The sequence below is a fragment of the Bemisia tabaci genome, unplaced genomic scaffold (genome assembly GCF_918797505.1).
Source record: "Bemisia tabaci unplaced genomic scaffold, PGI_BMITA_v3".
NCBI classification, from domain to species: domain Eukaryota; kingdom Metazoa; phylum Arthropoda; class Insecta; order Hemiptera; family Aleyrodidae; genus Bemisia; species Bemisia tabaci.
The window spans coordinates 283,351-310,972 of NW_027311736.1; the positions used below are offsets into that span (position 1 = coordinate 283,351).

General features: G+C 40.2%; 1 protein-coding gene across 1 annotated transcript in view; it reads left to right on the forward strand.

Moving 5' to 3' along the window:
• The window catches only part of LOC109031247 (neuroligin-1), a 239,331-nt gene extending 212,044 nt beyond the window's left edge, over window positions 1-27,287 (forward strand). Inside the window, exons 6-11 of the mRNA XM_072305654.1 lie at window positions 11,386-11,537; window positions 19,149-19,243; window positions 20,867-21,013; window positions 22,996-23,475; window positions 24,845-25,150; window positions 26,196-27,287. Coding sequence (XP_072161755.1) covers window positions 11,386-11,537; window positions 19,149-19,243; window positions 20,867-21,013; window positions 22,996-23,475; window positions 24,845-25,110 — 1,140 coding nt within the window. The 3' untranslated portion in view covers window positions 25,111-25,150; window positions 26,196-27,287. The remainder of the gene's footprint in view (window positions 1-11,385; window positions 11,538-19,148; window positions 19,244-20,866; window positions 21,014-22,995; window positions 23,476-24,844; window positions 25,151-26,195) is intronic.
• The last annotated feature ends 335 nt before the right edge of the window (window positions 27,288-27,622 follow it).

Genomic DNA, 27,622 nt, shown 5'->3' on the forward strand with positions numbered 1-27,622 from the left:
ACACGTGCAACATCTCCATTATCCGAGAAACTGGGAGAAAAAATATCACAAAATCGAAATTCCCAAAAATTTTCCCCGAAACTTAAGTCTAATCGGAGGAATTTGGCAACGCCTGAAGGCTCATACGGCGTTTTACCGTCATAACACAGATATCTACTGAGTTTAAACTATTGTGGCTGGGAAGAACGTCTTGAGAGTTTTTAGACGTTGCCTGTCTTTCAATAACTACAATTTTCAAAAAACACTTGTGGAAACCTTTCTTTGAAATTTTTTATGAATTCTATTCGCAAATTCATTGAAGGTATTTGAATATTTCAACGCGTGATATTCATAATTTTTCTCATAAATAAATATATCATCGGGAAAACTCTGCAGCTTTTGAATATTGTTCTGCCATTTTCTTGGGCGGCGGTAAATACGTTGTACATAATGTTAGTAATTTGAATCGGCACCATTGAGAAAAAGGCTAGATCAACGTAGTTCAAATTCTTTAATTGGACATATGTCAATAAAAATAAGAGTAAGCTGGGCTCTGCTGTGCTTCTATTTGCATCCATCCATGTGGATTTCATGGCTGAGTTCACGAAGGATATAGTTCCATTTGACTAAAATGCATCCAATTAGTCATTAACGATAATATCTGTTCGGTTAATACTCAAGGTTTAGTCTAACAACATGTTATTCTTCCTCTTAACTGTTCATAAACTTGAAAACTTGTCAGGCAGGATCCAGCAAGCAGAAAATACTTCAAATTGGTTGTGCTAGATTTGACGCAAGTAGGGTTTTTTTTTTTTTTTTTGAGAGAGAGAAATGGAGTTGAATTACATGAAAGACACATCATATAATACTCAAAAGTAATTGGTAACTCATTCCAAGGGACGCGAGAATTTCAATTCCTATAAGAGAAAAATGTCCGCACTGCAGACAATTTTCAACGTTAAGAATTTTGGCATTGGACATTACACATCGGACGTAATTGGGCTGGGTTAAATGCTCTTAGGCCCTTCAGGTATTACGTAACGCACTTGTTCCGATTTTTGACGCCCCTCCCCCGTGTAACGCACCCGTAACGCAGCCCTACACCTCCTTCATTTTGAATTACGCAACGCTGTCTTAACCCCCCTCCCAACTTCCGAAAAAATTCATTCGGGAAGGGCGGGATTTTCAATTTTTGCGCGTTTTTTCAAAGCTTCTTCCCTCCCGGCTCGAATTTGTCACGTAACGTTAGGCATGCCCCCCCCCCCTCCACCCTAAGTCCGTTATGTAATACTTGAAGAGCCCCTCATGCCTATCTTTCTCAACACGGTGAAAAAGAGATGATTTCGACTTGTAGGCAACCGTGGCCTGGGGCCGCTATTTTTCAGCATCAGATATGCCCCTCGCCCCCCGCCCTCTACTGCCGTGCTAAGTAAGAACGCCGTATGAACATTCGAGAGTTGCCAAATTTCCCTTGATAAAACATGTATTTTTGACGACATTCATGCACATTTTTCTTCGAACTTTTCAAATATTTTAGATAAAATTGCGAGCAAAATTGTCTGAAAATTTTGGAAAAAAATATTCACAACTCTCCAAGTAATTTAGGTTTTTATCGAAGGTAACTTGGCAACGTCTGAAAGCTCATACGGCGTTTTTCCCTAGCATGGCAGTCTACATCTCTTCACGCATTCAAGAGTGCGCCCAATTAGCTAATGGCTGAGCCCGGTCAAAATTCAAGTCGACGACGGCGAGGTGCTAAGTATCCTCCAGCCCTTCTTTTCACCCTCCTCCACCCCCTCCCAACACCCCCTCCATCCGCTCTTTCCCGCCGAATGCGTTCCGGAGAATAAGGACTCGGAAACGAGCACGCATGATTTCCTGCGAGAAAAACGCGGTTTTCTATTTCTATTCCGCTCTAACAATCAAAAACCGCGTAACTGCAATGAGAAACTGTGTTTGGATACGCGGTTTCTTCGTCGCGGGGGAGTTCGAATTCGTGGCCGGGAAGCGGAAGGGTGATCCGGTTACACTCTGACGTTTCGTCGTTCCTTTGCTATCGTGGCGTATTTCCATTTGGACGTGAACCTTGGAGAGCATGGAGTTATACGGACGATAGGGATCATCGCAAAACGCGGTAACGGGCTTTTGTATGAGGAACGATGGTCTGAGGCGCGGCGCTGTCTAATTTGAAGACGAAGAAGCGCTACCGGATCTGAGAGAAGAGACGAATCGAGGACAACATTGACTCGAGTTCAGCGAGAAAGGATCGAGCTATAACAAGCCGAAAACGAGATAAAATAGGTCAGAAGTTTTATTTTTCCGGAGGTGTCAATTTTAAAGATTAACCCTTAACCTGTTTTTACATTCTAAATAATTTTTCTCAACTTTGAACATTTGGGAAGAGGGAATGCAAGGCTACTCGAAATCACTGCAGGTTTAGGCAGTGAGCGAAATTAAGCACCACAATAAATGTCTCTTCACCGGGATCATTCATCAGCGATCACGAGGTAAATCCTATTTAAATTTTTGCTCAATAAGTTGCTAATCGATCATCATCAGGCGCAAGGTAGCATAGACTTTCAAATTGAACTTTTGCCTCACTAGATTACATTGCCTAGAATTTTAGTGCGGGGCTCTCAAATATCTCGTCTCTACCCACGAATAATCTCTATTAGTCTAACTCCAAAAAATGTCGTTGGTTCACAGTCAAGAGCTTAAAATCGTCACCTACCGGCCGAAGCATCGCAAGTGTCATGCGACGATTCAAATTTCCGCTGCCATTTTAATTTTTTACAGAGAAATTGTTGGTTGAATCTGTTTGAAAATTTCACTGAATTTTACCGGTAGTACAAAGAAAATTCAGTGAAATTTTCTGACAGCTTCGTTGAACAATTTCTCTGTAGAAAAATAAAATGGCGGCGAAAATTTCAAGACGTCGCATGGTGCTTGTGATAATTAGGCCGGAAGGTGACGACATATGGACTACATTTTGCAATTTGGAACTATAAATTCTAGCCTGGTTTCAAAGAAACGTATGTGTCATTAGTTTCCCTATGCACATAAGTGTTTTTCCAGAAGAACCAGAATCCATAGTTCCAAATTGCAAAATGCAGTCCATATCGACGGTGTAAGTCGGCAATCACATACCTCGTTTGCGGTGTCTGAAAAGCTCCGCCTCATTGTTATTTTTTTAAAGGTGAACAAATTGACATCATTCCTAGAAGTTTTTGCAAAATTATCTTCGCACAGAGAAGAAAAATCACGGAAGTTTCAAAGAATTGTCGTCGAGTAGTTTTCCGTTTAAAAAATAAAGTATGACAGAAAATCTGCGACGTCGCAAACCGAGTTATGTGATTGCCGACTTACACCGTCGATATGGAAATAGAGCAAAGAAAAGGAGTCGCGTCGATGACGGCGCAGAGATACAACTATTCGTGCTTGATGGATGTCCGTGTTGCGTCCGCAAAATTGAAGGCGCGATGGCACGAGGCGTGAACTCGCAATGCTCCGCTACATACTGCCAATGAGGTGTCCTACACCGCCGTGCTAAGGAAGAACGCCGCATGAACATTCGAAAGTTGCCAAATTTCCTCTCGGAAAATATTCATTTTTGAAGAAAGTTATCAATATTATTCTTGAAATTTTCAGAAATTCAGTGAACTTTTTGGACAGCTTCGTCGAACAATTTCTCTGTAAAAAAATAAAATGGCGGCGAAATTTTTAAAACGTCGCTTGTAATGCTTTGACCAAAAGGTGACGACATAACCTCAAAACACTATCGGTAAGACCGCAATAATCGCGATTAAAGAGGGAGAAAAAAGCTGGCCTCTAGATGGTACCCAGTATTTACACCGTTCTAATTGCCCCGGGCAGCCGGAGCGATGATTTTGAATGGGCCGTAACGCGATATTTCGATATTAAAACGAAACCGATGGGAATGAAATTGGAAAAAAGTTCAGCTACTCGGCCTCTTTATGCGCTCTCCCGTTGCGCCCATCGAAGTTTAATCTAAACGATCCTTGATGAAGGCAACTTGATCCGCAGGTTTGACTTTTGCACCGATTCGCGCTTTTTCGCCGCCGCCCGGATTTAATTTAAACTTTGATTGCGTGCCTCTCGTGTCGAGTAAATTGACAGCACGGCCGGGAACAGTCGGACGAATTTAAGCGGGAATGATTTATTCGCATCTAGCGATAAAAACCCCACCTCCGCCTCGCACGAGTGTTTGTTCGGCGAGTAGGAAAGAAAGGATTACAATTCATAAATTATTTCTTGAATATGCACGCTGAAAGCTTGCTTTTGAAAATTTTGCCTGTGCACACACCTATTGATTGGGAAATTGTCGAAAACACCTACCTCAGTTTGCTTGTTCCTTGTTGTCACATTTTGTTCCTGAAAAAGGGAAACTATCGCATTTCAATGGTGTAATTGCAGAAATGCGTATATCGGTTTGAGGCGTTTCAGACTACCTGTTATACTTCATTTTTTACATGGAAAACCGCTGAATGTCGTTTATTGGAAACGTCTATGATTCCTTTTCTCTATGCGAAGAATATTCCGTGAAAATTTCAAGCCATGATGTTGATTTGGTCTTCTTTTAAAAAATAAAAGAGGAGCGAAGATTTTGAAACACCGCAATCGAGATACGCATTATTCTGTCGTGCTAAGGAAAAACACCGCATGAACGTTTAGGCGTTGCCAAATTTCCTTTGGTAAAATAAGAATTTTCTGGTAAACTAATGAATATTTTCTTTCCAATTTTTCAGATACTTTTGCTCGTAATTTCACCTGAAGTCCCTCAAAATTTCAAGGAAGAATATTCATAACTTTCCTCAAAAATGAGAACCAAAAAAAAAAACGTTTTGAAGAAAGTGTCAACTCGCCTGAAATAGAGATGGAGCAGCGATGCGCATAAAATTGGCAACCCCTAAAAACTCATCAATGGTCCAAAATAAATAGATCCTCACGCGCAGCCTTTATAATCGTGAAAACATTAATCAAACGAGGGAAATAAGTCCATAATCTTTTAAGCGGCTCGTTGTTCGTTTTGAGAGATACTTCGAGGGGGTGGAATGTGTAAGAGGGAGGTTGACGGGTGAAATTTTATCATTACACTTTTCTCCGGGTACCTCAAGGTTGAGAACGACGAGACTACATCTTGTTACCTATTGGACGTATTTCTACCAAACAGACCTATGTGGAGGTGAGAAATATGGGGTGTGCTCTAGAGAGCTGCATAAGAAGCAATGTAAAAGTGGGCGTGATTCCTTTTGAAGAATTGGAAAAGCAGGATTTTACATTCTATCAAAGAGACCTATGTGCCAACTGAATGCGGGATATGTGAGCCGCGGGCATGGCAAGAGAGCTTTGTGGACAGGGCTCATGAGTTAAAGTGCCCCGACGACGATGTCCCCGCCCCCGCGCCCACCCTCGTTCGTTGCCGCTGACGTCACTGGCGCTTTATTAGTCTCATTCACTCTTACGCAAAGAGAACTAACGAGCACACCCCATATTTCTCACCTCCTCACTGGTCTGTTTGGTAGAAATACGTCCTATTTATTTCCTGTCTGATATTAAAATAGGCGTATTGAACTTTGAAAAAAAAAACTGTCCGCCTAATATGTCAATAGAGAATTTTCAGGTGTCTGAAATTTGATGAATTTCGTGTTTAATTGGAAACTATAGCATAAGCAGCAGCATAAGTTTGTAGTATTGAACAAGTAACCGATAGACCTCTGAAATTAAAGAAATAATGAAAAATCAAAGGCACTAAACGCATCCAAGCACCATTATTTCAGACGGAACCGAGCCAGTGTAGCGGTTTACACGAGCTCAAGATGTGGGTCTACAAATCCATCCTGAAAAAGAATCAGACATGAACCTGGAAAAAAAATAATCGAGTATTAACACAGCCGAAGACAGGAGAGACGTATTCGGGCCTCTTTTCTAACTTTTCTGCCGAATCCAAGCGATGCGACACCTCATTGAGTCATAGGCAGCATATAGCAGCGAGCATTGAGAGTTCAAGCTCCGCGCCATCGCGCCTTCAATTTTTCAGATGCAGCACGGACGCCCATCAAGCACGAATAGTTGTATCTCAGCGCCGTCGTCAACGCGCATGCTTTTCCTCGCTCTATTTCCATATTGTGTTTGTTCTTCCATGCTAAGGAAGAACGCTGTATGAAAATTCGAGAGTTTCCAAATTTCCCTCTGCAAAATGTTTATTTTTGAGGAAAATTATGAATATTTTTCCTTGAAATTTTCAAGAACTTTAAGTGAAATTGCGAATGAAATTATCTGAAAAAAAAATTTGGACGAAAAATATTCACAAGTTTACCCGGAAAAACGTGTTTTATGAGTCGATACCTACAATTCGAGTTTTAAAATACAACGTATAACTCATTAAAATAGGTCAAAAGATGTTTTAGACCTCCACCAGTATATGCAATATTTTTTGTGGTATTGTGCTCCCTTTAGCCTTGTTCTTCTTTTTTCAATTTTTTCAAGAAATTTTGTCACGACCCGGCACGACTGCGGAATTCAAGAGAGGCAAGACAACTAGTTTTTCGTCCTTTTAATTTTCGAAGTTTCTCCGCCGAGAAAGATGGATGGTCCTTTGACCTGGTCCCCACTCCACCACCCGCCCTCCGCGCGGAGGAAACAAAAGCGGGCTTTTTTGTCGCGCGAGCGATGACAGACGCGCGTTTGCTCGGTGTTTGAGTGGAATTGATTCGGACGCTCGAATCGGCGCGACAGTGAAAGCAAGCTGTGACGTTCAATGGGCCCGATTTTCAGCCCCCCTGTAGGACTCGGAACGCTTTCGATGATATATGATGCCCCGCAATTGGAAAATTGATTTATTAATTTTTTTCATCTTTTTTTAAAGAGAATGAAATGTGACGCTTTAAATGCTGCCAAGGTTCAAAGAGGACAATCAGTTTTGAAGAAAACATGAGCAAAGGAAATTACATAATTGAGTAAACGAGAAAAAATTAAACAAGTTGGTTTTTGCAATCGCTAGCGATAGCAATATTCGTCATGGGAACTTTTGCTTCTGGGATATGAAAATGTTAAGGTACAGTTCGTTTGTAGTATCTTCAGGATTGAAGGGGCTATGTAATTTTGTGTCGACATCTCTTTTTTAACATTTTTAATTTTTTTTCTTTGCATACAAGAAAGCTGTTATATTTACCAATTATTTATTTTCGTTGGATTATGTATGGTTTTCGGAAGTTAACGCATTTAACTTTCAGTTTCGTTTTTTCGGCGTAAAGTATGATATTTTTACTCTACGCATATGCCCGAATACGCATCATAAGTGACCTATGTGCTTCCTAAGTTGCCATTTTTTTCATTCAAATAGATGTAACTGAAATGTTAGATGTGTACTACCTATACTACTTTCATGTCATTGCTTTATTTATTTATTTATTTATTTATTTACTTTTTGCGTAGGTATAAATTGTTATTTTTTGCTGAATTTTGGAGAAAATATTGCTTTAAGAACGTGGAATGTAAATTAATTTTATTGAAAAAAGAAAATACCATCATTAATTTGGGCGAACAGAGAAAATATACATCAATATTTGGGTCAACATCTCCCTGATTATATAAAGGATGAATATATTAGTATTTCTGTATCAAAAAACTTAGCTTTTGTCTTCAGAGATACAATGATTCTAGTCCCAGTCAATTTGTTGTATTGAAAAAACAAAAAAACAAAAAATAAATAAAAAAAAAAACAACTGAAATGTTAGACATACTATTTTCATGTCTTTCTATTTGTATCAATAGGTACTTTTTGCTTAACTTACGAACGTTGAATGCAAATTAACTTTATTGAAAAAAGAAAATAACGTCATTAATTTGGGGGAACATGTGGCTGATTATATGAAGGAGGTATATTCCAGTATTTTTGTTTAACATATTAACTCACGAGAAAATGTTCGTACATTTATCATCTAGTATTAATTATTTTTTGATGATTGGTCTAAAACATTCAATACAACCATTAAAAATTAACTCCCATCGTCGGGTATCGAACTCCCGATCACCTATTGCCCGCACCTTATCAAAATATGAGGCGCCTCAGTCAACTAGGCTATCACAGATCAGCGACAGCTGAGAAAAAATAGCATTTAAAAGACTCGGACGATGGGCGGGACTTATCACAAGAGTTGTCCTTGAGCGATTCGGCGATTCGCGTCTTCGTAGCTTCTGGAGAAACGAGCTAAGCGCCTTTCTCTGTGAGACATTGTTTGCCTATGCTATCATGTGTCTCAAGGTTCATATCAGCAGGCATTTGCCATCGCGGCAGTAAGCTCAGGCAATATTTCTGTATTCATGGAATAAATCAATCAATCGAGTTCCGATTTTGGCTCATATATCCGTAACGGGTCCTCCAGAGCAGTTTTCCACCTTGCACAATAGTTATAATTTCTTTATTTCTATGTTTAAAATTTGAGGTGGGATAATGGCGGCTTCTCAAGAGCAACGAAGTAGGCGATCTTTTGCACCAACGAACAGAAAACTGATGGCGAAAAATAGCCAATGAAAACCTCCCAAAAAAAAGAATTTGCCTAAAAACGGAACTTCGTGGTTCTGCGCAGATTTACCAGTCAGACACGACATCTCAAGGTGGAAAAAAACTCGCTGAAAGCGAATTTTAGAAATCAACACAACTTGACGTAGAGACATGATTGGCTAAAAAATACAACGGTTTTTGATACATCGGAAAATCAACCAAAAATCGGAGACTGGGCGAAACGCTCAAGGTCGCAGAGGTATAGGGAATCCCATAGCGAAAGCAACGGAACGATTCTAATATCATGGGGAACTCCGTTCCCATGACAAAAGATGAAAGTGGAAGGTTACTTTTAACGGCTACCAAAATCCAAATAGAACCACCCGTTTAAAATATGGCAAAAGGAAAAAACTCAATATTTCTAAAAACGAGAAAACTTGTAAAAGTACCCTTTGGGTAATAATAAAGGTTTTTTTATTTTTAGCTAACAATGAGAGATCAAAAAGTTCCCTTCCGGGAATTTGCATAATTGAGTAAACGAGAAAAAATTAAAGGATGATAGTGAAAGGTTACTTTTTTTAGGCTACCTACCAAAATCCAAATGGAACCATCCGTTTGAAAGATGGCATGAGGAAAAAAATCAATATTTCTAAAAACGAGAAAACTGTTAAAAGTTCCCTTCAGGTAATGATAAAGCTTTTGGCTCTTTATTTTTAGCTAACAATGAGACATAAAAAAAGTTCCTTTCCGAGAAAAATATCACACAAGTCGTTTTTATAATTGCCACACTGGCTCGAACATTTTATTTTACATTCAGAATGATTGTTCTGCCTTGCAAAGGAAAAACGTTGTATGAAACTTTAGGCGTTGCCAAATTTCCTTCGACAAATCACCAGTTTTCAGGAAAATTTGTGAATATTTTTTCTCCAATTTTTCAGAGTATTTTGTGAAAAGTCTGAAAATTTCAATGAGAAAAATGTTTGACTTACTTCAAAAATACATGTTTTATTCGGGGAAATTTGACAAGTCTCGAATGTTCATACGGCGTTCTTCCTTAGCACAGCAGTGTTGTCCTATTTGTCCTAAACGTAACCGAGCTTCTCTCTTAGTACCCACGGGGTATACTAAAATCTTCAATCGAACATAGAAAAATGGTTTTTCAGTCGAAAAAATACAATGTCGGAGAATTTGGCGGATTTGGAGAATGTGGATTGTCGAAGTTTTGATTCTTTTGGGTCTCAGGACTAAATAACATACCGAAAAATTTGGCTTCGTTTGCTGGCGCCAGTGAATTTTTTCCCGGAAGGCATGAATCGTTGAAGTTTTACTTCCGCGGTTTTTTTTATCTCGTCGTCCGGCGTGTCTTGCCGGTTGTATTTTGTCGTCTTTTGAGCGTCATCTAATATTTATTTATACCTCTCTCAGGAGATTGATAAATGACGTTAAGGAACATTTATGAAAGTTCCATAAAGATACTTATCGGAAAGCCCAATCATCTATCGGCCCATTTGCCGCCTATTTTTTCAGTTATATTCAAGTGTTAAACTAATACATCAGATTTTTAAATCCAGAGTCATCCATTCATAAGCTAATTTTATTAGCTTTTTGTTATGAGCAAGTGTATTTACCAGCTTTCTTGAGGCAGATTAACGGGAAATAGCTCAGCAGTGTGCAGTTTTCCGCTTTGAGGAGAACCTGGCATTACCCGCTAAAACTTACTGTATCATTAGATTTTTAATTATTCATTATTTATTTTTTTATTTTTATTTTATTTTATTTTTTTTTTTGCTGGCTTATTGGTTTTTTCTGTTAGGAACCTACAGACATCTAAAGAGTAGATGTATTGTCTGCAGAAATCAGGGAGATAAGGACACCTGCATGCTCTAGGCTTTTTAAATTTTCAGAGAATAAAACCGAGTAGAATCTGTTCCTGCAGATCCGTTCGACAGTTCCAAGACAATTTGACGCCACTCCCGCACGGGAAAAATTTAATGTTGTTGAAAAAATGTGCGACGTGTATAAATGCTGATTTTACAATAAAAATGCTACTTTAACCACGTCCTTGGTAAAAGGAACAAATTCAATGTTGCGTGATCATTTTTTTTTTTTTTTTAATGTAAAATATGCATTTGATCCTCATCGCACATTCATTTACCAGTTTAAATGCAAAATCAACATCCAATTTTATTCCGCACGGGATTCGAACCTGGGCGGGACCTATTGGACGTATTTATGCTAAAAGGAACTATATGCAAGTGGAAAGACGGAGTGTGCTCGTGGTGAGCTGGATAAGAAACAAATGTAAAAGTGGATATAGTTCCTTTTGAGAAAATGGAAAAGCGGGATTTGACATTAAATCAAAAGGAACTGAGCGCTAACTCGTGAGCCGTGGACATGTGACAAGAGCGTTGTGGACAGGGCTCATGAGTTAATACTCGGAGACGGCGGTTTCTTCACCGCTGACGTCACCGGCGCTTTAAAATTCCCATTCATTCTTATGGCCCTCATCACTGAAAAGTATAATATGCTGTTTTAGCATCTAGGGTGTCAAAAATGTGTCTGGTGATCCAAAGATGTTGCCTTTACTGCCTTCGCAGTTAACTTTACATCCTGTGAATGCAAATTCGATTGCGTATAGGCAATCAAGACAGCATCCAAGGATCACCAGACACATTTTTGACATTCTAGGTGTTAAAACAGCATATTATTTCTTTCAGTGAAGTAACGAGCACACCCCATCTTTCCACTTGCACATAGTTCCATTTAGCATAAATACGTCCTATTGACCTAGAGTCAGACGCGCTGACCACTAGGCCTAGCATTTTCAAATGTTGATGGTGTGATTTTTGATTTTCATTGGATGTTTTTTACTGTTCGAACAGAGGACGGGAAGCGTTCGAGGAGAAGACGTGCCTTACATCCTAGGATTACCTTTAGTCGGCGGCCAGCCGTTTTTCCCGCACAACTATTCTGCCAAAGACGCAGCCATCGCTCGCCAGCTCACTACCTACCTCGCAAACTTCGCCAGAAACGGGTGAGTCCATCCCTCATCATTCCTCCCAACTCGGAGAAAAGCTCCAAACAATTCCTACTTAACACTCCCGGCCACTATTTGAGGTTCAGTGGCGTGGCGTGCTTTGCGATATATCGATTGATTTGCCATTTAAACATATGGAAAAGGATCGATAGACAGGGTGTTCGCAGCGAACATCTTAATAATCGATTCTTTACCATAGCTTCAAATGGGGAAATATCGATGGATCGCGAAGCACGCCACGCCACTGTTGAGATTATCTCCTCAAAGCTGCCGAGAATACACGAATCGAGACATGCAAAAAGAGCGGAAGTCCAAAAAGTCAATTTTTCAGGAGAAGCAAACAACTTCCTGTAATACAAACAATTCGAATTAAAAAATATAGGGCTTGTCCCAATCGTACTAATAAGAATTGAATCTCCTAAAAAAATTTTGAACCTGCTTTTTTAGGAATTTTTTAGTTTTGATTTGGACTTCCGCCCTTTTAACACATGGACCTCCGCCCTTTTCGCAACTGGGGGAAAATTGATCGTAAAAAAAGAAGTCCAAGATTTCCATGCTTTTCGCATGCACCAATATTTCCCTTCCCTATTATTCAACGTTAAAATGATGGACTTCCGCTGTTCTTCGCAAAGTCGATGCACATACATTAGAAGACTCCAAAAATGCAAAAAAGTCGATTTTGAAAAAGTTAGACTTCCGCCCTCTTCTCATGTCTCGATTCACACGGGATCATGGAGGGTGGACTTAAAATAACCGACTTTTTTACTTGAGAGAGCTAATTTTTTCTGAGCATAGGATTCTTAATTGGATTCCTAGGCAAGTTTAATCGAACAAATTCATACGACAGAATCCCAATTCAAGGTCTTGTCTCCACGGGACGTTTCATGGGAATCGTCCCAGGAAAAAATCTCACTTGCGGAGTTGGAAAAAATATTGAGTCAGTCGATTTTAATCACGGTGCCAATTAAGAGTCATTACGGAGTCCCAGAAACAACTTAAAGAGAAGAGGAAGAAATTTTTTGTGTTGTTCTTTGGGGAAAAAGATCAGAAGTTTCATTTCTACGATTTGAACTTGGAAGAAATCCCGTGAAACGTCCCGTGGAGACAGGGCGAAAAAGAAGGTAAACATTGTTTAATGTATGCCAATGTAGGGAATGTTTCTCGACACAGAATTAGTTGTTGACAAATAGTGCTGAAAAATAAGATTTCTCCATTTAATCTCATGTAAAATATCTACGTTTTATTCTAACCTGGCCGCAGCTATTACTAACAGACTCTCATACGATTACTCGAATGACCAGGAATGCTAATTGTAAGTAGGGATTGCTCTACACTGGGTAGTCGTAGCTCTTCTCATGAATAAACTTTTTACGGGTCAAATTTGATGAATTTCGAGATGACTTCAGTAAAGTTTGATCCCAATATATGAATATGCGACTGCATCGGACAAAGTTAAATATGAAGTTTCGTATAAGGTCCAGCCCAGATACTTGAACGTTGATTGAACTTTCACGGAAGTAGTCCGACGAACTAAACTTAAGTCACCTGAAACAAGTTTAATGAAGTGGCGCAGTTTGATGAGCCACGATGAGAAGCTCTGCCTCTTGGGCGGGCCTAATTTTCCGGGTGTATGACCAATCTGAATATAAATTCAATCTTATTACTGCAGGTGATGAAATCAATTCCATTGAAAATTTTCAATCGAGTTTGAACAAAAGTTTGATCAAGTTTGTTGTAAGTCATAAAAAGTATAGGGGCCAATTTTATTATTCAGAGAATTGTATGGAAGGGAGGGAGTTCAATGGGTGAGTTGCGCTGGTCAAAAAATCGTGTTTCCTTGCTCACTTTTTGTAAATTAGCTAAAAATAATAAGATCGTTTCAAACAGGAACTTTCTACGTTTAATTTTGACCGTGATATTGTGCTTTGAAAAATTTGAGTAACCGGAGCAAATATGTGTCTCACTGATAGATGAAAGCAAGGTGGAATTTCTTCCACCTTTGGAACCACACTCATTTTCCGAACATCATATGTGCCATTTCTCTATCTGGATAGGTAATGGACGAGGTAGAAATAGAAGTTCCTTTTATTAAAGTATTTTTTTTTAAATTTGAATTTACTTTAAATCAATTTAAATTAAATTTAAATTTAAAAACTACTAATAAAAGGAACTTTTATTTCTACCTCAAAGTTAGTCCCATTTATCGTTGGCCCACTTCAGCGGGGTTACTACTGATCGCATCATCGCGTGAACATTTGCATTTATTCAAGTTCTATTTCAAAACGACCCAATGAATTAATTTACCGTGTTGTTATTTTTAAAGTGTTATTTGTTACACCGAAGGCGATCAGTCGTGGAACCGCCGCAGGGCTCCACCACTCTGCCGAACACGAACCCCTCAATACTCCAATGAAAACCGCGATCAGATACGCGTTTTTGCCACACTATTCGGGGGCACCATCAAAAGTTCGATTACCGGAAAATTACGTGCGCTCTGAAAACAAAGGTAGCCCACCCCTCCACTTTTTCAACACCCCCCCTTATCGTCCCTAGCGTTTTTGTCGGGACGTCAAGTATTCGCGGATGCAAAAATAGGCGCCGGACGGTGAGTCGGATCGAACCCTGAAATTATGATATTTTTCGTTGCGACGCGGGTGTTTTTGGAGGTTAGAGTTTGGCAACGCCGTCGCGTAAGTCTTTGGGTCGATTCTTCCGAGTCATTTAACCTTTTTGGTCAGGTCCTTTGTGCTCCGAGTCCCGAATCCTCTCGCTAACCTATCGCTCATCCCGTGGGTTTTGCGCTTACATAATTTTCACCGGTTATCCGTGCTGCCAACCTTGCGGAAAATTTTAGAAATGCCACTCGCGTATGAAGGAAGAAGTTGGATTCAAATTGACCTCCAAAATACCGAACCTCTCTGATTCGGCTAACCGAAATTTAGCTCAGCTAACCAAATTTCGGTTCCCATGATTGAGAAGTTCGATTTCCTCAACCAAAAAATTCAGGTGTTCCTTACGAACAGAAGTTAAGTTAGTCGCTGTAACCGAAGTTTCTCCCTTCGTGTACGATGAATTAAGCCCCAAGTCCGTAAGCCATAATCCCAGGTTGTGGAGGTTGAAGTTGTGTGTGTAGAGAAGCGCTGCTATGACGCTGTAATGTATGAAAAAATTGCAAATCTAACATTAAAATTACAAAAATGACGATGTTTTCTCTGTTTTTGCAAAATCATTTGTATGCAGCTAGGCAATATTGTTCGCCAGCCATCGAAATCCACTGTGCTATTTGATCCATGTAACCACATACTTTTAGGTAGTCCTCCTTCCATTCTTGGTTCATGCAACCGAGTTTTTTCTACAGTTTGGTTTATTATACTAAACTATTTCTACAGTTCTCTTCCCTGGTAAAAATTGGCGATAGGAGCTGCGTTTCAAGATACCATAGGAGTTCTTAAAGCCGACTAAAGAAGGCTATTGAAAATCATATAGCTGGCTGTAGAAAGCGGAGCAAATCATATAGCCGGGCTATACGAAGCTACAAAAAAGTATACAGTCGGGCTATAGTTCCCATCGCCGGGCTTTACACTTTATCGCCATTGGCTAAAAAAGGCTATAAGAAATTGTGTAGAAATTTGTGTGCTTTGGAAATCATTAAGTTTGATACGGTACTACCGTAATATTTACAAAACACACATTATATTTTCCTTTAAAACATATTTTCATTTATCAATTAAAATGAGAACAATCCATACAAAGTGTGCAAACATTTCAAAATCATGAGTTGGAAAACGCTGACTCCACGAGATTAAATATTAGAGCCTAACATAAAGCAGAGCGGCGACGCAGTGGCGCCTACAAACCTAACTGGGATACTTCACGCATTGCGCAATGCTTGAAGTATCCTCTTAGGTTTGTAGGCGCGCGCCAATGCGTGCGGCGCTTCAAGCGACTATTTCACACCAGATGTATTGCACAGTATCATAAGAAATTGAAGGCGCTCCAACATATTAAGAATGACAGGCATCCTTCAAAAGTGCGGAGCTTTCCTCGCAAAATAAATCAAGATACTACGACACAAAAAGAGAGCGGTAGTCCAAAAACTAACTAAGTCCTAGTATCCGTATTTAGTAACGTTTATAGCATAAACTTTATCGTCTGGCTGTTGCTTAATCGCCATCGGCCATAAAAGGCTATAAGAAATTGTACAGCCGGCTACAGAAGCTATTGGAAATCTTACAGCCGGCTTTAGGTCTATAGTATTTTGAAACACACATTCTACTGCCAATTTTTACCAGGGTTTGGATTTAGAATTCGACCGTACAGAGTAAGGCATCGCACCGAACAGCAGGACCTACATTAAACACCATAAACCACGCTTGGTATGACTATATTTTTTCCTCAGTATAAGACGCTCCTAAGACGACATGAGAAAATCCCTGAATGTTATTCCTTAGCGCGAGTTGAAAATCGAACGCAAGTCCGTCTCAAGGTGTTCGACTTAGCACGCGCGAACATCCCTCCACCATCCCTTCACCTCATCCCTTTCCTCTTTGTCTTTGATTTATCACCGACCCGAAATCGGATCAGGTTTCGGCTGGCACCCTCTCAATATTCAATCTGGTTTGATCGAGACCGCAGCCCCCCCCCCCCCCTCCTTTTCGCGTTTATGATCGCGGAAATGACTTATTACTCGAATTTTCCGCCGCTGTTCATTGAATTACCGATGCTGGTGAATCGGAGCAAGGGACGGGACCTTATCTCCCGGGTGCAGTTGACGCCGAATGCTTCCGCCTTGAGAAAAAACGACGTATGAACATTCAAACATTGCCAAACTTCCCCCGATAAAATATATATTTTTAAGGAAAGTTGCAAATACTATTCCATAAAATCTTCAGGTCACCTTCTAGCCGAAGTATCACAAGCGCCATACTGACGTTTAAAAATTTCCACCGCCATTTTATTTTCTTACAGAGAAAATTGTTCAACGAAGCTGTCCAAAAATTTCACTTAATTTTCTTTGTGCTGACGATAAAATTCAGTAAAATTTTCAAACAGGTTCAAACAACAATATCTCTGTGAAAAAATAAATGGTGGCGGAAATTTTGAAACGTCACGCGTAAGATACTCCGGCCGGAAGTTGGAGGAAAAACGGAGTCAGTTGTTTTCAAAAGGGAACAGGTTCATTTCTTGACGAGTTTTAGTTAGCATTTCCTTCTATGCAAGCCAAGGCTCATGCAATTTGGGACTTGTTCCCGTATGAAAATAACTGATTTAACTAGAAAGTCGACGAGTGTTTGACGTCTTATTTTTATCTGTAGATTCACCCTTCGTCAAGAAAATCTGTAGTGATGGTCTTGCAAAGCTGCGAAAACACTTCTCCCACAGGACCTTCACGCGTCCTTGCAATGTCTTTGCCCTCAATTTCAAAGTGAATCATCCAGTACTAATGTTCCGAAGTGCTACTCTATGAGTCGTTCACCGAGGACATGCACTTTCCTCAAAAATGACAGTCTCTAAACTTGTTAGCAACAGCCATCGACTAAGCTGTACCGACTGTATTTATTTAAAATTAATTTAAAGAGCAGCGAAGGTGTCACATTTCCTGAACTCGCCTCTGAGACTTCTGCTTGATTTTGCCGGTCAATCCAGCTCAGCGCCTTCATTCACTAGGTTCGGCAACCCTCGGAACAGACATTCAAGTGTCGGGTTGACAGCGGAATCAATCGTTATCGCGAAAACAAGTCGGGGTTTTTTTGCAATGTGCACCGTCCTCAGACCTCGATGAGTGCCCCCAGAATGCATCCGGGAATCGTCGAGTGCTCAGGGTCCGATGTATAAAACCTAGTAAGTTGATTTTTTGCTGAGTCCTGAACTCTATGAGAATATTTATATCCTGGAGCTCATTAGATGGTGGACTTGCGGTTTGAACATTCACACATTCACCGACCGCCACCCAATTATTCTTCGAAATTTGTGTCAGGTATTTGTCCTCGAAGGGACCGAAGTGGACACGCGAGGGAACACGCTCGCAAATTGGAAACAAACAAGGAAATGGCGGAATATTATTTAAACTGACTCTGACTCCGTTTTCTGTCATTTCGGTCGTGATTTTTCACAGTTTCGGTGTCGAAGGTTTGACCAGTGGATTATCAGTTTCTTGTCCAGTTTTGCTCGTTCGTCCCTCGGTTTTTAGTGGTTATCGTCGAGTTAGCCTTTTGTTCGGTTGTGAAGCTTCTTATCTAAATATTTTTTTAAAGCTGTGCGAATTTCTTTTAAACTGCCTCTCTATTCATTCTTTTCATCTAGAATAAGTTTCTAAAAAAACTGAGACTCTCCGATTCAAAAATTCCGAGACAATAATTGAAGCAAAATTTGATTTAGTGAAGTTTTTTTTAAAAAAAAAAAAAACAAAAAAAACTACTGAACTTCAATCTCTTAAAAATAGGTAGATTCACCTATAGGTAGTTGACTTCTAAACTTGCATTTGTTCAAGTGTAATCCAAGGGTTTTCAAAATCAGATGAAAAAAGAAGTTCAATGACGAAATCTTTAATTGATTTTTAGAGCATCTCATCTCGAAACTGGCCTTCATTTGTCTTTGACCCATGATAGTCTCTTCCAGTTATTGTGCATGGCAGAGTCTATTAGTGGTCATAGAGCTGAAGTTTGTCACTATGCAACGATGATCTACCTCCAAAGTCGATCTTATACAGAAGAAGTATCGACCTTTTATTTCTCTGATATTGTATTCTTGCTGCATTAATTACTTCATTTCAACGACGAAATTTTCCGAATTTCACCACGCAGAATTATTACAGAGAAAAAAATGCAAAATGAGATCCGATTATTTCGGGTCAGAGGACATCGCAAGCACCTGACTTTTGACATTTCAGCATGGCTCAAAATCTTGAGCCAGCAAACCTTTACCCGAGAAATGAAACAAAAAATCGGCCGGAGATCCAATGCTAAACTTAATTCCACCACGCTAATGGTTCGGAGCTCATTAGTTGATGTTCTCAATTCGTGTGTGCTATTCGCTATTCGGTTCGCTCGGGGGACTTAGCTGATGCAAGGGGCCTAGGGTCCTGCGCCTCTATTCATCCTGAAAACAACCCGCAACCCACCCCCACGGACCCCAATCTCCGACGGGTAAACGTTTGACTGTATTTGTAAACCTTTCCACCCCCCCTTCCGTTCGCCCCTTCGCCTGGAGTTCCCACGGTAGCAAATCAAGTCACGTTCCTCGGGATTTACGAGCGTCTTCGTCAGCGGTGTCAGATTTTTAGTTTAATTTTTGGAAGTTTAGTTCATTTCAGTCAAGTCCAAATTTTCGAGATTTGGATTTTAGGATTTTGGACACTAGATTTTGGAGGGTGTATTTGAAGTATATGACGCCCTCGTAGCGGCGGATCCAACGATTTGGTAACACCGGATTTCCTCCATTTTAACCTATGTTAAATGATCGATTTATGTCAGGGCACCTGGCCCCTACAAGAATCGATACATTTAATTGAATAAAATTAAGTGATGTACAAATATTGTTCCAAAATCATATTTGAAACACAGTGCTAACATTATGCATTAATATTTGTTTCCAATGTATCTGTTTCAGAGATCCAAATATATCAAACCCACCTTCTAGTAGTAATTCAAATCTTCCTCTGTGGGACCCATATGACTCAGTCAACCAAACGTATTTAGAATTAAGTAAGTGATCATCCTAAATCCAAACTCTTTGTAATTAAACTAATTTTTTTAAATTCCTTACAAACTTTAAACCACGTTTGCCGGTGTTAATGACATACATGAAGGTATGAGATGCGATTTTAGAAAGGTCTCTGAAATAGCCACTCAATAAATTCAAAAATGTTATCTTTAATATTCAACGGATTCCAATGTAGGGTATCCGTAATTTTTAATTGGGATGTTACTATTTAAAACGCCGCGCAGCGCGCCGTCTTCTACACTGCATTAAATGTTGAAAAATCTGAGATGATAATAAACAATTTTTCGAAAGAATTATAAGAGGTCAAGGGTTTTAATTTCTAGATTGAAATAAATGGGAAAGGAATTCTATTATTTGGCACATTGGGATCAACTTTTAATTGAGAGTGAATAAAAATGCTCATAAAAGGAAAATAGCGCAAAATAAAGATATAATACAGATTACGGAACAGTTAAGTGCACGAAGAATGTAAAATCGTGATCGAATCTATGAAAAGGGGCCCTTTCTTATGGGAGATAATTCTCCTCAACTTTTTTTCAAAACCTTTTAAACCACAGCCTAAGAATTTTTGTCTTGGAACCATAGGACTCGTAATATCTTTCCGCAGGGTCAAACTTGCGCCACAATTCCCAACTTTTTTCCTTCATGCATTCGCAAGAAATTAGGGAAACATTTTCCCGGGATATAATGTCCCTTTTCAAAGATTTGGTCACAATAGAAGATGAAATGGATTATATTTTGCAATAAGGCACCACAATCTTTGGCTCTGCCATGAAAGGATCTTTCTGCTTAGGGAAACCAATGGCATAAATGTTGTTTCTAAAATGAACCAGAGATAATGGTTTCTTATTGCAAATGTGGTCCAAATCATCCGAGGACTGTTTAAAATCTCGGAATGACATCCTTGATAAAAACTGGAGCGAAATCTATCATTTTTACAGAGTAAACTTCAATCTTACAGAGCGGATTTATCTCTTTTTCCGCTCCTTGTTTATATTCATCCCGCTAGGATTTTTTCAGGGCAAAATAGGTTCCGAAGTGAAATGTACTTGAACTTCACTCCGCAATTACTAACAGTGTAAGCAAAATAGATACTTACATACAGATGAATCATAACCGATTCAAAGAATTTGTGCAGGTTTTTTTCCGATGAAGGTTCAACCAATCAGATTGAGCGATCAACCCGTCTGAGGCATTGACTTGGAAAGTTATCACACAGATATTTATCATAATCCAACGATAACCTTTAGAGATACAGAGATGACAAAAAAAGTTTCGTTTAAATCTAAAACTAAATTACCATGAGTAGTATATTTTTCAAAAAGTGGAGTTAAAGTAATATTTTAGATTAAACAAACACCCTCATTTGGGCGCTTGCACGAAAGAAGTCCCTTTACATTGATATATTTGAGGAAGGCCATGTCTGTTGAAGGGATGGGTTGAAAATAGAAACTTTCTCTGTATCTTTATTTTGTTTGCTTTTTTCAAATTTCTAATGCAGAAGATAGACCTTTTTTCAGTTAAAAGTGCCATTTGTCGTCATACTCTCTCAACCTGAAAAATTATCCGAACATATAACTGTAATATGGTCTTTTGATACACAGCTGAAAACTCTACAATCAAGAAACACTATCGAGGTCACAAGATGTCACTGTGGCTCAACTTAATTCCGCAGCTTCACAGGCCGGGTGTGGACGAACTCAGCATGAGCCATCATCATTTTCAAGAAGAAGAGCCTCAGTACTATGACGGTATGTTATTCTTAATGCTTACTTCAAAATACCATTTTCTTCTTCAAGAAAGGTGACTATACTGTGACGACAAGTAAAAATACCCCCTCCGTTCATAATCATTTAGGCTCGCATGCGTTCCAAGGAGCACAAGGTGGGGATCAATTTCGATTACAAAAATTACAGAATTATTACTATACTGCATCGCACAGTGCGGTAGTGCGGCCAGCGCGAAACTCGTATTAACGCCTACGAGACTGCAAGGATACTTCACGCATTGCGCGTACACAGCAAGGATACCTCACGCATTGCGCGTCACCACCGTGGTGTACGCGCAATGCGTGAGGTATTCCTGCAGTCTTGTAGGCGCCAATACGCGTTCAACGCAGGCGTCATTGCAGTGCCGTATGTGTTGTCTAGGTTCTCTGTCTGTAAAAGTTTATCGCAATAAACTGAATCACAGCATAATTTTCTTCATTTGCCTTGCAAACTTCCGATCTCTAGCCTCAGCATCTAATCTCTTTAAGCCAGTATTTCTTGACCTTTTGTATAGATTTAATCAGATTCAGTCTTACTACATCAGATCGCGTAATTTTTTAAAAGTTCCATCTCTGCATCAGGAAACTAAGCAACATTTTGACTTGAAACTTCGTAAGTAAATTCTTCAAAATGTGGAAAATTTAGAGCAAGTTCCAAGGTCTATAATTTTGTTTAGATCTCCTTAAAAAATTTTTTAAAAAAACTTGCAAGAAAGGCAGACTAATTATGTTTAAATCTACCCAAAAAGTGTGAAAAAAAAAGTATTTCGTGGTAAAAAAAATTTGAAACTTATTTCAATAGTTTCATTGTATTGTGTTTTGGGAAGCTGTTACACTGTTTAAAAACCAAATTAAACGAATGTGGGGACTGGGTGAAATATTTTCTAAACCTCGGAGATCGTGTAACCTCGCAGTCAGATATTAAAGTAAATTGGACATTATTAAATGAAAATGGATGTCTTTGAAGTTGATGAAACAACACACAGATCGGTGATTATTAACACCACTTTGCGTTTTGTTTCGTCTTATTAGATTGACTTTTCTTTGATATACGCTTTACTCACTGAAGTATCCGACCTCTCTTTTACATGAACTTCGAGGTTTAAAAAAGTTTTGACCCAGTTGCCTTATATACTTAATTTGATTCTTTTTTCGACGTGTAGGTGTCACATTATTTAGTCACCAATGCCTTAGTGTTAGTGCTGCTTAGCCGATTTTTTTTACGTTGTTGGGGGAGGGGGGTGTAAAGTCTTTTCATCAATTGAACCACGTTTAGCAGGGAGTTACCAAGCCACACTAACTATCGCCAAATTTGACCGGGCAATTTAATTCTTTACAATAGAACGTTCGTGTAGATTCCTTCGAAAATGTTAAGGAATTTGCATCGTTTTAGGCAGAAAATTCGCTGAAACTTGCATAAAACTCTGCATAATAGAGAACTTGCAGGTGTCTGAATTTTGTAAATTCCATGTTTAAAATGATACTGCAAGGAAAACTGAGTGTGAGGATATCCGTGGTTTATAAATTGGACAATTATTGGAGGAAATATGACAAAATAACCTGATCTGCTAAAATACATGTGTTCAAATGGAAAGTGAAACCAGATGACGTGATGAGGTGGCACATTTTCTCACTTTTAAACCTATTTTCCTCCAATTTCCCATGTCAGAAAAACATTATGAAAATTACTGAGAAATCAGTAAACACTTTCAAATGATTAATAAAATTTGTGAGTGCAAATTCTCCATCAATCATCCTGGCTAGCGCATGCTTCGCCCTTGTGGGCCATTTGAAGCAGTAGTAAAAAAAAATAATAATAAATAACCGTTCTCATATAACAAAATAAATTGCCCGATTAAATTCGGTAAGAGCTAATGTGACTTGGTTCCTTTCTGCTTAACGCGGTTCCATCCTGCGTGTTACTCAAAGCCGTTATAACGCATTTCTGTGAATTTGGTGTTTCAGGGACGGTGCGGCGATACCTGATGCAGCGCCCGTCGTTCTACACGCCCCCAACGACAACGACGACGCCGACGCCCAAGGCGGAGCCACCTACGTCAGCGGGGGCGGCGAAGGCCCCTCTGCCGGCGCCGACGACGACCCCCGCGGAGTGCACGAACCTGACGGCGCTGGGCCCGGCGGCGGACGCGGTGAGGCCCACCTCCGGGGACCGGGAGAGGGAGCGGGCCCACGGGAACAACCTGCTCAACCGGTGGGGCCCCGGCTCGTACCAGCTCTACGCGCCGGCCCTTTTGTCGGCCGTCGTCATCGGGTTCCTCTTCCTCCTCAACGTCCTCATCTTCGTGTTCATCTGCCACCAGCGCGGGCGCCACCTCCACGACCGACGCCGCAAGAAGCGGAAGCGCAAGGAGGAGGTCTGCGAGATCAACAGTTGCTGCAGCAGCTCCAGCGAGTACCACTCCGAGAGCAAGATCCCTGTTGCCGGTAAGTTACCGCCGAGAAACTCAAGAATCGTGGAAGAGTGGAATAGTGGGGAGGAAAAAGTTCTTTGAATCAAGCATTTTAACCGTCGAGAAGATTTCCTTATGAATCAATAAAGAAAAGAATGCTCGTGTGAAGAAAAAAAGATGCTTATATAAAAAGAAAAGTCAGTTACATTAAGCAGAAACCCGCTCTCAACACCTCTATGGTGAAATAGTTGCTTGAAGCGCCGCACGCATCGGTGCGCGCCTACAAACCTAAGGGATACCTCACGCATTGCGCAATGCTTGAAGTATCCCCTTAGGTTTGTAGGCGCGCGCCAATGCGTGCGGCGCTTCAAGCAACTATTTCACAACAGAGGTGTTGCACAGTATCATACGATATTGAAGGCGCTCTAGCATATTAAGAATGACACGCATCCTTCAAGAGTACGGAGCTTTCCTCGCAAAATAAATTTACTACGCCCAAAAAGAGCGGTTGTACAAGAACTCACTAAGTCCTAGCATCCGTATTTAATAACGTATAGTATAATTTTTGAAAATCGTTAGAGGAAAAATGACTCGATTTAGGCAACCTAAGGGATACTTCAAGCATTGCGCAATGCGTGAGGTAGCCCTGTAGTTTGTAGGCGCCTGTGCGCGTTTTGCACCGGCGCTGCCGTGATAGCGAAGAGAGCCGTAAGTGCAAAAATGAAGTTTGATGAAGTTGAAGAAAACGGGCTCAGAAGCTTCTGACAAGATCATTTTATTGAAAGAAGCCTCCGTTCTTTGTCAAATTGCCCCTAATCGTCCGGAAGACTCCTAGAAATCGTATGGATGATTAAAAATCGACTGATTTTATTTCCATTACATGAAAAGGGTATTTTTCATTTTCATGCTAGGCTATTGTTAGGCAAGACAGCCGTAAGTGCTATCTTCTGCATGCTTTCGTGGTTGCGTTTTGGACGCACAACAAACACATTTTCAGGTTAGAAATTGGCAGAAGAGGGCGGCACTTTACTGGAAGGAAGCACTGTTTTCATTGGCTCTCATTGCATCTACGGCTGTCTTGAAAAAAAACTGTGTCATTTTTTGTGCACTTACGGATTTTACATACGTCTCGTTTTCATTAAATTAGGATGAATTTTGCTGTTTTAGCTGTCTCAGTAATTTCATCTAAAAGAGTTTAGACGAATTTTGAAGAAAACTCGATTTCGAAAATTTCGCACTTACGGCTCTCTTCGCTATCACGGCAGAGCGGCACGCCACTTTCGCTCTGTGTTAGAATCTAATATTGGAACTCGCGAAGTCAGCGATTTTGTCGTGCGACTCTATTGTACTCTATGTTATTCGATTGCTAATTGGGTTTGACCTGTGACGTGTATGAATTGCAGGGATCAGCTACGCGCACCACCAATCGACCTCGACGAGTCCGATGGTGGAGCTGCAGGAGTTCAAGTCGTCGCCGCCGTCGGCCGTGAAGCGGATGAGCAACTGCACGACGCCCACCTACTCGATGGACACCCTCCTCACGCCGAGCATCCCGGAGCCGCCGCCGCCCCCGAACCAATCCGCCGCCGGCATCCTCCGCCCCCACAACTGCCCCCAGACCCCCAGCTCCATGAAGAAGCGCGTCCAGATCCAGGAGATCTCCGTCTGACACCAGCAGCCTCCGCTCTACCCTCCAACATCGGGTTTCGGTGAGAATCCTAGTCTCTCAAAAAATACAAATATGAATGGACGCATTTCTGCCAAACGGAATCAGAGACAGGTAGGAAAGAAGGGGTGCGCTCGTTAGTCGAGGGCCGTAAGAATGAATGGGAATTATAAATCGCCAGTGACGTCAGCAGCGTCGAAGCCGTCTCCGTTGTCGCTCTTGGTAGAATTCATCTCATGAGCCCTGTTCACAACGCTCTTTTCCCATTCCCACAGCTCATCAGTGCCGCATTCAGTATGCACATAGTTCCGTTTGACAGAATGTAAAATTCCGCTTTTCCATTTCTCCAATGAAAATCACGACTTCTTTAACATTGCTTCTTACGCAGTTTATTATAGCACACCCCATCTTTTCTGCTCATCTATAGTTCCGTTTGGCAGAAATACGTCCAAATCAAGAGCGAAAATTTTTTTATATGCAATCTGGAAATGCACCTCTATCATTTCACCATCGATTTGAACCAATAATGACATTGAATAAGGAGACCGTGCATTCTGTTCAGTTTTTACTGACGATTTCTCCGAAATCTCTCGGAACCCCATGATGGGCGAGCGGGAGGGGAAGGGAGTGTGTGTCCCAAGCGTTCGAAGAGACTGCAAAGAAGCAATGGAGAATTCATTTGCCGCGCTCGGATTTTCGCGAATAACTCGTTTGAGTCCTTTTCAATCGAAATTCCCAAGGACTAAAGTTGTAGAGCATATAATTTCATAACCGAATTACAAAGTTTCACTTATCTGAACTCATTAACAATCGAGGAAAGCTCCTCACAATCTAACAAAAATTAACTGGAGCCGCTACTGAGCATGCGCAGTGGGACACACAAGCTTACCTGTGCAAGGTCAGTGCTCTATAGTCATTGGTTGGTGCGCCAAACGATTTTTTATAAAAAATTGTGCACGTCCTCCATAACAAGGGGCATGGTCTACTTGATTGAATGTCATTTAATTTGAACTTTCAGCTAATCATACCACTCATCTCATCGCTTATCAATGTTAAGTCACGTAATTTGTCCTATTTTTTCATTTCAGAGTCCAGGGATTACCATGTCTTGCATGGAGATTTGACAGATGTCGGGTATGGACAGTTCAACTAGTGGGAAGATGTTGACTGGTCTCAAGGTCTTGAAAAGCTCGAACGGCAGCTCTCTCGTGAACCCAAAGTGGTATAAAACTCTTCAAGAAACGCCATGGAAAACTCAGTTCGTACTGCGATACCTGTGTTCGATGCACTAGACATGTATCACCAAACATAATTTCGTAATGGTCGTTGGATGGGTGAAATCAAGATTTCTGGTGAGAGAAAATTGAGAACTGAAAGTAAAACCCATTCTTATACAATTTATATCTTAAATGGACCGCGCTAAGCAGAAAGGAACCAAGCCACTTTAGCTATTGCCAGATTTAATTCGGCAATTTTATTTTTTACATAAAAACGGTTGTGCGGATTTTTGTGCACATTTCAGTGCATTTTCTGCATCTGCATAGTACGAAGCAAATTCCTCAAAATTTACAAAGGAATCCGCACAAACGTTTTCTTGTAAAAAATTAAACTGCCCAGTTAAATTTGACTATAGCTGAATTGGCTTGGTTCCTTTCTGCTAAACGCGGTCCAAAAATCATGGTACATATTTAAGGTAGGCACTCTAAGCAACTAATTCCTGGATATGCAGTGCTAAATTTATCTTCTTGGTTCGGCCATGGTAAGAATTTCGGATGTCTTTTATTACACAGTCTCAATTTTCTTCCATCATGCAAACTCTGCAGTAAAAACAGAGTATCATGAGGCACTTATTCTGCTTAAATAGAGATGCAAGAAAACACTGCCACTATTCTGATGAAATAACACTGTAGCCTCTCCTTCCACCTAAATTTCACGGGAAGCAATGGCCGTTTGGTAGTTAATCTGAGAGTTTTCCACGGATCTGCGCCCTCAAGAAAGGATATCTCAACCTCCTCAGGCAGATACCCACGATTTTAAGTGAGTTACATTGTAAATGTGTCGACGATAAAATATTGATTTTTGTTCTGTGAAAATTTGATTTACGATTTGTTACTGTTTGTGAAAATGACTTGTTTAAATATGTACAAATAGTTAATGAAATGTGATTTTAAATTGTACAAGAGCTTATTCCTTACTCCTCACAAATCATCTCCTTTTAATCCATTTCGTGCGGTGATTTACAAAGAATATCTTACTTCATAATATATAAAAATCTCTATAATAAGTGAGTAGCACACAACGCATAAAGCCTGAAGCGCCAAGCGCTTCAGGGGATTGGGCCGTAGCCTCCTAGTAAAGTTGAAAAAATTGACGAATGTCCGTCTCCTTTTCAAAAGAAATATATGAACAAAGGAGAACATGCTTAGTATTCATATTTTATGCGTCATCTCTACAAATGAAGTAGTGCAACTAAAAGAGAAAGTTTTGTTCCGATGAAAACACGTACCTACACAAG